The 13,860-nt window shown below is 38.5% G+C and overlaps 2 protein-coding genes across 6 annotated transcripts in view; one reads left to right on the forward strand and one right to left on the reverse strand.

Moving 5' to 3' along the window:
• On the reverse strand, window positions 1-9,233 carry slc35b3 (solute carrier family 35 member B3). Of its 2 annotated transcripts, XM_022233831.2 has the most exons (11): window positions 9,149-9,233; window positions 8,387-8,429; window positions 7,665-7,874; window positions 7,195-7,316; window positions 6,645-6,799; window positions 6,021-6,128; window positions 5,311-5,408; window positions 4,861-4,953; window positions 4,378-4,489; window positions 3,584-3,653; window positions 1-2,831 (listed from the first exon to the last, which is right to left on the reverse strand). In XM_022233831.2, the coding sequence occupies exons 1-11, from the start codon at window positions 9,187-9,189 to the stop codon at window positions 2,669-2,671; spliced, it is 1,215 nt and encodes a 404-aa protein (XP_022089523.2). In that variant the 5' UTR covers window positions 9,190-9,233; the 3' UTR covers window positions 1-2,668. The 2 variants fall into 2 exon arrangements, with proteins under 2 accessions (XP_022089523.2, XP_087004730.1); XM_087148604.1 differs by lacking the exon at window positions 8,387-8,429 and having other exon boundaries at window positions 9,149-9,232.
• Window positions 8,970-13,860, forward strand: part of sqle (squalene epoxidase) — a 10,243-nt gene continuing 5,352 nt past the window's right edge. The window contains exons 1-4 of one of the 4 annotated variants that reach the window (XM_087148602.1): window positions 8,970-9,232; window positions 10,700-10,833; window positions 11,422-11,579; window positions 13,305-13,539. In XM_087148602.1, the coding sequence (XP_087004728.1) occupies window positions 11,466-11,579; window positions 13,305-13,539 (349 nt within the window). In that variant the 5' untranslated portion in view covers window positions 8,970-9,232; window positions 10,700-10,833; window positions 11,422-11,465. Of the gene's footprint in view, window positions 9,233-9,285; window positions 9,443-10,699; window positions 10,834-11,421; window positions 11,580-13,304; window positions 13,540-13,860 lie in introns of those variants that run through there. The other 3 variants (XM_087148601.1, XM_087148603.1, XM_022234070.2) reach the window with 3 other exon arrangements.

Genomic DNA, 13,860 nt, shown 5'->3' on the forward strand with positions numbered 1-13,860 from the left:
TTCAGAGAATTCAGATCACATTTATTGATTATTTGCAACATTTATTAGTTTTAAGTTTATTTCTAAATAAAATTAAAAGAATTCTGGCCTTCACCCATAAATAGCAAGAAAATATTTTACAAAACATACATGTATCAAGTTTGTACAAAAATAAACTTTCTGCAGGCCAATTAAGCATGAATGTCTCTAAACAAAAGTATAAACTAAGTGATTGTGCAATCTACCCTCTCGATCACAAAATGATAATTTTGAAGAAAACATTCAAACGTTTACTTAGGTTAGAAATTATTTCAGATTTCCTCACGGTTGTGGGAAGGGTTATGACTGGGGGTCCTTGAGACCAAATGACTACATTCTTGAATCTCGACCATGATTTTCAAGAAGGTGAATGACATAGCACAGGTTGTCTCAATTACTTGGATGCCGTCATGCTATTTAGCATCAACACACACAGGGAGCGTCAACAAAGCATCAACAACTTGAAAATGCATTCAATCCAAAGATTTAAAAGTGGTTTTATCATATTTTAGAGACTCTAACACCTGCCACTGTGTAAGAGAGACACCGAATTAGCTTCCAGATTCTCGCAGGAAAATAGAAAAAATTCACGATGCTTTGCTGACGCTCATTGACGCTAAATAGCATGAACCCTGGGATGACATTATGCATGAGTCTATGACAATGGATACAGCCACTGTCCATAGGGTCATGTGTGTTTTCTAGCCACATATAAATGATTTGGACACAGCCATTATCATCCTTAAAGGACGCTTCAGGTTTGCGGAATGAGTACAAACAGTGCTCGACATCCTCATTTTTGGTGGCAAGGTATCACCTCTATCCTAGATTTCAACAAATTTTTGGGTGAACCGTGCCAACTGGCTTTTTCAAATCTGTTTCATTATCAGTAATAGTTAATTTGAAAAGAAACTGCCCCTAGGCCTAGGTTTTTGCAAAGGCAAGCATTTTTATAAACCCTTGTGAACAAGTATGTTATACATATTCCGCGGCCAAGCATGTTTTCCCCTGAGAGAAATCAACACTTCAGAGGAAAAAGCCTTTTTTTGCAGATGACGTAAAAGTTTTAATTCTATTGGTGGAGTCATTTATAACGTAATGATGAAAATCACCACTACAGGGGAATCAATTTAAAAAATCAAAATGATTAAGAATCAATTGATATTTTTGTCCCGCTTGTTGCAAGACAGCAAGGAACTACTAAGAACCAAACACTTTCCCTCCTCTATGGGAATTTATAAAACATTAAAAAATATTTAAAAATTAAAACGGGTGAAAAAAGTTCCAGACCAATCGAAACAACTAATTTACAAAAACATGGCCGATTGGGTGAAGTGCATTTCTATATTTTCACCCTGGATCAGCTTTGCCTCTGCAGGTACGCAATAATAACATGAATAGAAAGCAAATAAATGGCACAATTTCTGGCAAAAGTTACTCCATCTGTGGGATAGACATTTAACTACCTGCACCCCGACAAATGAAATTATTCGTCTGTTTCTATGGTAATTGAATGTGATTTGAGTCAGTGTAATGGTTTCTGACCACAATGAAAGTTCTCAAGTGCAGGTACCTCTACTAAGTGATGGAAACATCTTTCTGTTACTTTCCGCTTACCACCCCATTGTTAAATCAAAAACAAGTTAACAGGTTGAAACAAACAAGAACAAATCTTTTTAGTGGTGAAAGAGTTATAGTTAGTTCAAAGAGCTTAAGTATTTGCAACTTTCTTCTTGTGTTAGGAATCCTTAACAAGTGGGGAATAAAGAGGAAGGCTCTCTCAAAACCTTCACGGGGAGTTTAGCCAAATATAAGGGTGTACCACACATGTCCAGTCCATGTTCTTGTAAAGATGCAAATATACATACACTGAGTGCTGCAAGAAAACTTGAAGAGGACACACTACAACCAAATGTTTCTCTGATATCATTCCCCAACTCTTGGTATGAAATGCTGCTTTTTCTTTGATACTGACAAGGACAATGTGAGCATGCATCTTAAACCTTAATTTCTGATAGTTTTTAACAAAGAGTTTTGAAGAAAATGAAGCACTTTGCTTTACTTTCAATTATATTTGGCCTTTGAAAGACAAGGAGATCACACAAGAATGTTGACTGCCTGCACTACCCCAGCGGGCATGGATCCGGGGGAGGGGGGCTGGGGGTTGAATCCCCCACCCTGAGCGAAAAAAAAGGGGGAAATGGGAAAAATTAAAAATACCTAAATAAGTGCAATAATACCACTGTAAACTATGTTTGTCATGTATGTTTCAGCATCATTTCTGTTTATCCACAAAAATGAGACATTCAAAAATTACTTGCCTAACACCCCTCCCCCCGTAAAATTCCTGGATCTGCCCCTGCCCAGATCTCTGTTGACAGTCTTTTTTCCCTTACAGCTGGCTCATACTTTGCTTGCATATTTGCTTGAAAACAAAGCAAATTTGATGTCACAGAACATTTACAGCAAAATTTGTTGGCGCTGAAACGTGTTCAACTTTGCAAATTCCAAGCATGAATGTTTGGTGTGGTGTCACAATTTCCTGTTCACGTTCATTTTTACGCCAAGTACAAACCAGCCTTTATCCTGTCTGAATTTCTCTCTCCTGAAACGAAGCTTCTCATTTCACGGGTGGCCAAAGTACACGTGATCATACTTCCATAGTCTGGTGCTGCACCTTGGATTCCCTTTGCTGGAGGCAGATAATGAGTCGACGGACACTGTCAGAAAGAAGGTTGTTTATCTTATGTCGGTTCTTGCTGTAGACATTGAGAAAGATGCCAAGGAGAACCAAAAGTCCTGACCATACATATCTAAGAAAAATAATGTGAAAAAAGATATAAGGATACAAGGTGTCACTGTTGTGAGAAAGAACTATCCTAACAGAATGAACTTAGAACAGGATGAATTAAAGTCAAGATAAGAGCTACCAGAGCTAAAACGAAGTACTGGAATGTGCATTAATAATGGAAATTTATGTATAATTTGAATACTGCTTTCAAAAACTTTCCCACACCGTTTTAACGTTTGGCCAACACTTTACAGAGGCTGCCGCTGCCTACCTCGGTGTTTTCATCTATGCATAATTATATGTTGTTCAACAATGTGAATGGTCGAACCTATGTAACAATGTAGATTGATGTCGGGGCATTTAAAACAATTACATGTAATGTTTATTGTTTTGGAATCCACTTATTTCTTAAAAAAGTACATGGATGCTGAAAGGGAAAAAAACAGTATGTAACAGGCATTGTTTACAATAAAAATCAATGCCAGATGGGATCAATCAACATGTCAAACCTTTAAAAGGGGTGGTTTGAGAAAATCTGTGAAAGGATTTGGGACTTTCTTTTTAAACACGTGTGTAAACGTCCCATCCTTAATGTGCATATCACAATACTGTGGACAAGACATCACTAATGGGAGACTTTGTGGCATGATGTGGGCATGCGCGTGCAGTTCTGGGCATGGGTGTTAGTTCTGAGCACGCGCGCTACCGCGGAGAAGGACTGATTTGTCTGCTGCCACCATGCGTCTCAAAGTCTCCAAATGAATCAATACTTACTGCATCGTGAACGGCTTTGTGAAGAACACAAAGGATAATACTATGGTGACTGCTTTGCGACAAGTTGTAACTGTAAGGGAAAAAGCCAAGTCATCGAAACAACAAACGATTTGATTTTAATTCGGAGAAGAAACACACTGACTGATGAGGTGGTCGTGGGAAAAATCAACACACAATATGAAACTAATTTTCTCTCTCAATTTATGGAAGATCGAGGTAAAACTTGGAGCCCACGTTTTCATTTTAAGAAGTGGTAGTATGAGTGCCTAAGCGTGAGTCATTTGAACCAAGAATTGTAGTGCAAACAAATGTAGCATGCATGTGTTGGTTCACGCGCTGGTTCACGCGTTGATGCCTTTTACGCACATAACTGTACGCATGATGTATTCATTTCAGTACTCAACAGTATTGTTATACACAGAAAATCAAAGAATTGCCGGTACCTGGTTATTTCAAGATGTACTTTACTTAATTACCAATTTTGCCCTTACCCAAAGTATATTCATAAATACTGTACACTCAGTGCTTGTCCGAGAACTTGCAAAAAAAATTTTGCGGGTGGGACTCGAACCCACAAACCCTTCTAGTGCAGATGTCCTAACCACTCAACCACTGAGATTGCCAGGGTCGGCTGGCTGGTCCGAGTCAGATGTAGAAGTGGGTGCCAAGATGCATGTTGCATCAGGGAGATGTTAATTTTAATTACACGTTTTGTCCTTACCGGACAAATGAGGCTCCTGTAAAAACATTTTTAATTAAATGTAGACCCAAATCACAATTTTGGAATCTCTTACCTGTAACTGTCATCAAAGCTCCAAATGTTCGGATCATTGACAGCACGAACGAAACCCCAAAGAAACCAGATAATCCGTAGAGAAACGCATAACCATATGTTTCTGTGGGATGCTGCAAGGGAAGGTCAAAGATCAAAGGTCAAAAATCTACATCAAAGCCAAATTTCAGAATAGAAATAATGTAACAAATCATGAAGAGGCTCCATGAAAATGTTAGTGGTCCATGCAAAGTTTCTGTGTAATGTGACATGGGTAGCAAATATTTCTGATTAAGTAAAAGTCTAAAAAGGGCCAAGTTTAATATCAGAAGTGCAGACTTGGCTGCACCCTTGAAAAATATACACTGAATTTCTCGTTACTGTTTAATTAGCCAAAGATGGAATTTACCTGCTGTGTGACATTCTTCTCTCACCAGTTATTTTATGACAGTGCAATGAAGCATAAAGTTAAAGCAGCCCTACCTCACAACATGGTGATACATACCTCATAGAAAAACCAAAAGCTACTAAATAAGTTTCCGTTAACAAAGAGATAAAACAGGATGTAGAAGAAGCCGATGGCATAGGAGTAGAGTACCTGTGAAGAAATTTAGAGAAGGAATGAAATTTAACTGTCCAGGGTTGTGTTGCTTGGTTTGGTTTGTGTCATTTTTATTTTAATGGGATGGAGGAGACATCAAAATTTGGTTATCTGTTGATGTTACAGGAATTTCTGAAATACCCTATGTATGAAAGTGAGCTCCAACATTCTATAGCAAGTTTTAATATAGACAATCACTCAAGATGTTCTTACTGGGGATGACTTTGGGTGGCCAAGTACACAGCAAGGCCACAAGGGATGCTTCTAGAGACTTGTATCTTACGGCGGTCAAGTACTATCCATTAGGAATCCCTTTTAATTAGCTGTAAAATAAATGTGAACCAAATTACTTACTACTTCATTGTTGCTGGCTTCATAAGTCTTCATGGCCTTTTCTTGGACATTTCCGATGACTGCGTCGGCACATAATGCAGTAGAGATCATAAGGATACCTGAGGTAGCAAAAACAAACATGTACACTTTGTCATTTCATGATGCATACTTTTCATCTTAAATTCAATCCCCGTAAATCTGTCACCAAAAAATAAAAGTCAGTTTCTTTGAAATGACTTTCAAAAAAAAATTACAGGGAACATATGACTTCAAGTATAATGTTCACAACAGTATGGAATAATAGTTTTAGGCTAAAATGCATCGTGTACAATCATTGAATTCAAAATGAAATAGTGTGGTTAAAATTGGTGTGAGAATACAGTAATAGACCAATTGCGCCTGCTAAGTCACATGACTTATAGTGGGTATTAAATGGGAGACACCGTCTGGGCGCAAGCCGGGTACAGTCATGAATAATACAACATATGGCGTATATGTTAATAAAATGACATATGACGTTTTATGGGCAGATACTGCCTTTGTCGTGCACGGCGTCACCAGGGTATGATTTTTCTCAGATTATGTCCGTGTACAGTTGTACATACACGTACCTGACCGTTTGTACTCCACACATGCTCACAAATTCATACTTAAAATTATTCTCAAATGTACCTGACTTTTTGTGCCTGTTTGTACTGCACATGCCCATGTGGATTTGGATGAAGTCATACCTGTGTGGTTGAAGTTTGGTGACACAGTGCTGTCGGCAAGTATGAAAAAGATCAGACCCACACTCATACACAGGGCCGCGCTGACATCGATCGGACCGTATTTCTTCCCTGGATAAGGAAAAGGACCAGCGGTCTTTACTATATTGCAGAATTACTGATGATATTTTGTCAAGAGAGGACAAATCATTGGTCTGCACTATCAGTATTATATCAAAATGGATTGCTGAGGGGACAATTGAAGGGAAAATTAAAGGGGAAAAGAAATCATGAAGGGGACAACTCTTGCGTTAGGCAAATAAAGACAAAGATTTGGGGACATGTCTCAGTCCTCACAATGTTTTTGGTCCCCACAAAATACGTGCAATAATGTTTATCCCCGCAACTAAGAACAAGTATGGGTGTGTGCGCAGCGCAGCATATACACACATGCACAAACGTCCACATAAAGTGTTTTTACTAACTTGTTAAAGGCCATGTTTGAAAGTTGTGGCTATGGCCAGTGATGACAAGCCACTGGCTTGCAGTTTAAGGCAGTTGCCACAGGTACATGTGCTACTTTGAGCCTCAGTGAGCTAAGTTGGACATACAGCGGCCATCTATTCACCCCTATACCAAATCCATCACCTTGTATGAGAACACCTCCAATCATGACTGGGATCAGCTTGCAGCACTTGAAGATGACCTGGGTGGGATAGTTAAGATATCCCACAGAGGAATTGGACATGCCCATTGTACCCACTGTCAGAAATGCCAGGAATACGTAGGTCTTCAGGGGAATGCTGCTCAAGAACAGAACAAGAGACACATTTTAAAACCAAGTTTGAATGCAATGTCTCTTACAATCAGATTGAAATAATTTCTTCATCTTCGAGAAAATATGATCAAATCTGGACTGCAACTGGGCCATGTTCCATCAGCTTACTTCCCCCAACGTTTGTGTTACCGTTTACCTGTTAAATTTAAAATGTTCCATTTGGAAACTTTCTTTGTAGTACACATTGCTCCACTGTGCTCCAATTTTTAAACAAAAGATGCATGTGCACATGGAAAACTCCTGTGCAAGACAACACCTTGCTGTTCTCAGATGCATTGTCCATGAATTCTTGAGTTTACTATTTTGTGAATGCCAAGTCTTGTTGTATTACTCTCAGTTATGTTAAAAATGAAAGGGTACCTTCGTGGTTGACAGCCCTTCCATTTCATCTCAATTGAAGCAAGCAAAGTGTAACAGGCAAACTGAACTAGAGTCAGATACCATCCAAAAGGCTTCCGTTCAGGCTCTCTGAAAAACAACTCCTATCAGACAACAGGGGGTCCAGTGTCGGAAAAGAAACGGGTGAGATGTCACAATGTCATCCTATATAGCCACCACAATATCATCATACATGGCCTGAATGATAGTAAGTTATTGCACGCTTAGCAAAAAAGGTCAGAAAATACTTATAAAAAAGTTTATTGAATCCAAAAAGACTTTTGTCAATAATCATTTCTGATGGCATCTGAATGCAGCTTTAATTCCAGTATCTTACGGATGGTATGCATAGAATGGAATCAAATAGAACTCATCAAAGAGAATACAGATTTGTAAAAGAAATCAAGGGGGGGAGCACATTTTTTTTCCAGACGAATTTACGACTTCCCTACCTGGACGTATCCGTAGATCAGGTAGAAGAAAAATATGCCTGCCACACCAATACTGAACTGTGCAAGCATTGGTAGGTGGTACTTTGGCACTGTCTTCCCTGTTTCTGTCGGCCTGTCTTGTCCGCCCCCATTGGCCATGTTCACAACATGCTCACTGGACGAACTTGGAGGACTGGTTGCCATGGTGGGTTTCCTGAAGATACCTGATCTCTGTCAAGAGTGAAGGGGGAATCACGCAGTCGGTTAATGTCATGCTTGTTCATCTGATGGTTAACACCATTCTCCACAGAAAGCAGCATTGAATGTCATCTTGTGTACTTCAGTCTTACTGTATTCATTTCTCAAAGTTACTCAAAAATTTACGTATAATTTATCATGTTTGGAAAGAGTACCAGGCCAATCATTTTGCTTTTTTGAGTAAACTCGGCCAACACATATAGGAGCATGCACAAGTAATTAATGACAAGAAGTCACTAATTATCGAATAATTATTCACCAATTGCCATTATTATTGAGAGTATGTCTGTTTGAAAAACCTTTCCTGTAATTCACATCTGTGACACAATAACAAATGGACGGAGGATTTAAATTGCTGAAAAATAAAAGACAGAGGCAAACATCAAAAAACATTGACTATGGACAGAATTCCAAGCAAATAACAAAACCATCGGACCAACGGGAAAATAAAAAACAAAGCCAGGAAGGAGCGGGTTGAGACGTACATGTACATGTAGGACTCGGGCGCAAAACAGGGGCTTGTGAGGCCTGGCAAGGTAAAAATATCGATTATAGGAATATCAAAAACACTAGTAAAACATACAGTTAAACATATGATGTATCCATGTTGAGCTCACATCAATATCAAATTATGACCTTCAATTAAAAAACTGCACACCAGTCTGTCCCACAAGGACTGTTTTAAGCACGAGTTCTTCCTAAACAGTAAGATACGGAGTAGTCTTACTGTTTAGGAAGTAAAGCATGAGTACAATTGACAATGGCTAAAAAATAGTAAAAAAGTAAAATGGCTGTGGTCTAAACAGAAATTGCACAGGAAAAATATTTTTTGAGAAATGGGGGAAAAATGACAAATCATGAATGTATCATTGCACCAAGCTACAAAAACATGTCAAATCAACCAGGCAAGGTTCACACCAGATCAATGTGAGGAACAAAAGTGAAATTTCACAATTATACACTTGTTTTGAAAAACCTCAATGCTAAACATCCTGGCATGGTGCTGGAGCTAAGCAGGGCGCCCCCGTGCGGTTTCAATTTAAACAATAACGTAGGCCGTGCATGCAGTGAGTGAGGCTTCGAAGAGACCAATACTGCAATGCATCATGGAGGAAGGACAGGCGAGAAACACCATCTTCCACTGAGACGACGCTTGTGATATTAGTGGGGAAAAGCCTCATCCTGTTTCTGTTATCAGTAATGAGATGAAAGCTACGTTAGTTGATATTTTTGAAATAAAGTCTTACCGTCCAAAATCTAACGGTACGTGGCGCATGCAACGTATCATGCGCGATTAGCGGCATGACGACCTGGCTAACAATTATAAACAGGTGACTGCGTGAATAAAAGGCGAATTTGTGTTTGTGGGTTTTGGGAACTAGACCCATTCAGAGCGACCCAAAAAATTTGCATATCATACGATCACCTATAAAAAGCTATAGACGCGGAGTGCATGGTTGAGTAATTTCTGGCATCGGGTGACGACGACCCTCGGTGATCGAAGAAATTGAAATGCGGTGCTGTCTCATTTTTGAGCTAAGGCATGTATTTTGCTTTTCAGAAAATATAGTAGTAGATGAATTTCTGCGGCAAAGTATCCACGGGAAAGCAAGTCGTGCTGTGTTTGGCGCAGCTGCAACCAACGTTAACCATTTGCGGCCGGCTGGGGCGGGGTTCGGGGAGGGGGGAGGCTCGATTGTAAGGGAGAATTTTGAAAATTTGAACTCCGAGGATGCTTTTTAAAAAGAAATGTTACGCGTGCATTTGGGATTTTTTTCAAAGTGTATTTATCGTGTTTTTGGTAATTTTGTTTGCAATTTTGAAGTGATATATTTTGCATATGATGAACACCGAGTAACATCATGAACATGACAGATATGAACATGACGAATGATGTAAATTGTGTAATGTTAGGATGTGAGGGATGATGCATGCCAAAAATTTATTCGGTTTTAAATGTAGAGACGAAATAACACTGCCAAAACTTGACGCATATGGATCATTCTATAAATTAGGGGTCCAAATTTTGTGTATGTCCCTGTCCGCACATCTGATGTACATTTATATTGGTATGTTCAATTCAGAACACATTTTCTAATTTCCAAACTTTACAAATTAATGTAAATGAGGCCAAGGCCTACCTGCCAAACAAATAGCGGTAGTTTAAAATAAATTTCAGTGATATTTCTATGTCAAATTACACTTGTCATCTGAAACAGGGACACAAAAATGTCACACCTTTGAAACCGATGACCCATGTATACATCGAAATTAAAGGACATATGAATACATTCTCAATTGCAACAATTTTAGTATGCGACTTTCTTTTATTCTTCATGATACTTCACAGGCAATCTGCGAAAATCTTCCCACCGTGCATCTTGTTAAACGTTACAATTCACATTCCAAAAGATACTCGAACTTCAAGTTGAAATAAACGTACATGTATCACATGAAATTATCTGAATATTAGACATTTTGGAATGATCCCAATTGTAGGATCTCCTCCCCCTGCCAAAAATTGTGTAACAATCAATTTCAACAACTTCCTCTTTTTGTTTCGTAATATGCCTGCGTACATCTTTACACAATCAGAAAATCTTGGCGGTGCACCAAACATGCCAAAAGTACCAGTATATTTTTAGACCCTGTGCTTCATCTACCAATCACAAACACAGCTGATGGACGATTTTGTGTGTCTGATTCCAAGGTTCAGTGATTTATTTTTTTAGTGATACAGGCTGCGGCGTCGTGACCAGTAACTGTAACAGGTCAACATTTTATTGTTTCCTGCACAGGTTACATGCAATCCTTGTCATCAGTGATATTGTGACATCCTGCAAGGAGAGTTACACAACCCACATTTCCTGTGCTCAAGATGTTGATGCACGAGTAAAAGTCATCTCTGCTTCTTGACTTCCTGTTGAAATTTGTAAGTATGGTAATTCTTTTCTTTCAGCTCATCAATATGACTTCTGCCGCCTCTTCCCGTAGCTCTCAAACTTGGGGCAGTTTGTCACAAAAGTGGAGATTTGGTGGTTGTGTTACACTACTTCATGATTATTAATGATAATTCACAAAACAAAAAGTAAGAAAATGACAGTAGAAACAAAAACATTCGCACTACTCATTACTGCCGACGTCTTTAAGAAACACCTCTTATTGTTTAAGGATTACCAGTGATAATGAGGTTGGTAACTGTATGACCAAATTTATACTTTTACGCGGAATTGCCCTTTGCTTAAATTTAACCTTACATCTATTCAGGAACCTTCACTAATCCTTCAAAATCTAACGAATCCAATTTTCCTGTACTTTGGTCATCCAGCACCATGAACTACTGCTCATATGAAATTGTCTTTGGGCTTGGCCGTGCTTACACATAGTCTAGTCTATCCTCCAAACTCCATCGGGACCAAAACTAGACATTGGAGTTTGGAGGATCTGGGATGGGTAGGTTGACTTGATTGACTGTTTCATTTTTAATGCAAGATTGCTTGAAATTGTCAACTTTTTGCAGGTTAAAATTGGAACACAAATTTGACATCTTTGAGGGATTTGAAAATGGAGTTGATAAGTGCAGTTACAGCACTGTTTCCCACCAGTCTTCCAGTACTGATTGCATTTCTGGTGATGTTAGGTGCTGCCTCATTCTACATATTGATAGCCGCCAAAAAGGTAATTACAAAAACTGAAATGAGGGGGTGGAGGGGGGGTCAAAATGTCATTTTTCTACTGGTAGTTTAACAGAAAAAATACAAATTGGTGAACAGTGCACATTGATAAGTTCCATATTTCTATGAAAAATGTGTAGGCCTAAGTGCTTATTTCTTCTTCATGTAATTTGCAATAATTAAGTACATGTAAGTTGTACAATGTAGTTGTACCTTTGGGACATTGAATTTTAATTTTTCCAGGTTTAAGTAGCATAATTAAGTGGCACTGAACAGGTGCACACACATTTCCTGTATCTAAAATTTTAGCCAAAATGTCAGAATTCAGTCAGAGAAATCTGTGAAGCCGGACATTGATCCTTCAATTCTGAAGTTTGACAACAGAACAGAAAAAAAGGTCTACATGTGTTTCATAATGTTGGTGCCAAGGGCAGATTCAAGGGGACCAGCGACAGGGCCGTGGCCCCCTGCAAAATAAAAAAAAACAACCAAAAAAACCCCAAAACAGAGCCAAACAGTTTGTTTTGAAAATCAATGAAAGGCGAATAGTTTCAACTGTTTCATTTCCTTTCCCTCAAAAAGGGTGTAAAAAGCTACAAAATGTAGCCTCGCCCCTCAGAAGGGCCATAAAAGGTTACATGATACATATGAATTTACAGCATTTTTGGGTTCCCCCTCCCCATCCCCAATTTGGTTCTGGATCCACCCATAGTTGGTACATGCATAATATTTAATATGGTCTTTAAAAAAAGCATACTTGTATGTGCTGGTAGGAGTTTTATCATGGTTTCATAATGTGAGATGTGTAGAGCCACAGCTATGAGCTTTGAATTTACTGGTGTTCCTGTATATTTCCATTTGTGTTTTCTTGTGTGGCTCATTAAGTAAGCTTTTAAATTACTGAGAAATGTTAAAAGAAAACATGTTTTGTTTGACAAAACTACGATTTCGCATACTTTTTAAAGCAAACCCTAAGATTCGTGATCTACACAATTACATTGCTATACTACTGCAAGAGTGTGATCGGGTTTTTCTCTTTATTTAACAAAAATTGTTGTATCAGCCGATTCGTGAACTCACCTTTGTACGTTTATAAATATGACTATACAGTCCTTTGTGTCCGATACAAAAATAGAATTCAGATCTTTTTAGAGCTGAATAAATAACAGATAACAGTGACAGTAAGAAAGGCTGGCGCATTTATCAATAGTACAAAACCAATTATCAAATTGAATTGTTTGTATTTGAACAAGTTATCCTGGAGTCACGTTGGTTTAGAAATTATCGAAATACAGATGACTTTGCTGGCACTTTTGGCATACTCTAAAGAAAGATTTTGTGAAATAACATCTCAGCTACAGTAGGTTGAAAATGAATTCATTCTTTCATTTGTTTGTCAAGGAAAAAAATGCAGTTAACCTCTGCATGTATGGGAATGCTGATTACGTAAACTAGTTTTGATGGTAAAGGGACGTTTAACATCTTTGTCGCAAACATGTGCAAGCAGTAATGTTAAAGAATGTTTGGCAGGTCCTTTACATTAATTCATCACTCTTGGAAATTAAAAATGTGTTCAGAACTTACAAAATTATATGTCAGATGTGACAGGGACACAAAAAAAAGGACCCCTAACATCTGGAATTACCCATATGTAAAATTTACTTGTACTTGAACTCTGATTTTCTTGTAACATTATACGCATTCCGTTCTCTATATATTTTTTTTTCAGATTTCAAAGCCTGACCCAACAAGAAGTAAAGGTAAAACAAGGGCCCGTGATCCTTGTGATCCAGAGGTCATCATTGTTGGGTCAGGAATCCTAGGTTCTGCTATGGCGGCAGTCTTAGGAAGAGATGGCCGACGAGTGACCATCATTGAGAGGGACTTGAAGGAACCTGACCGGATCGTGGGAGAGCTATTGCAACCCGGCGGCTACCAGTGTTTGAAAGCTTTAGGCTTGGGAGGTTGGCACTTCTTAAATGTTGCTCTTCAGTGTGACCCGCTGTCAAAAATTGAGTTCATTAACAAGGAGTCATTTGCTGCTGTCTCAATTCTTGAAAAATTCCTAATTACTATTTGAAATTTTGCAGATTTTCCACTCATTTCAGAGACCCATAGACCCAAAGTGTTTTAGATGTTAAAAAGATCCCTTTTTTCTCCATGTGCAAGCAAAAACTTTTCTTGTAAATTGACTTTTTGGGAAAATTCAACAGGTTTGCAGCAATATACTCATTAGACTTTTTGTTGAGTATTAGAGTCATATGGCCGAACGAGAGACTGCTACA

Source organism: Acanthaster planci, linkage group LG18, assembly GCF_054643075.1.
Source record: "Acanthaster planci isolate LZ-2023a linkage group LG18, COTS_SCS, whole genome shotgun sequence".
Lineage (NCBI taxonomy): Eukaryota > Metazoa > Echinodermata > Asteroidea > Valvatida > Acanthasteridae > Acanthaster > Acanthaster planci.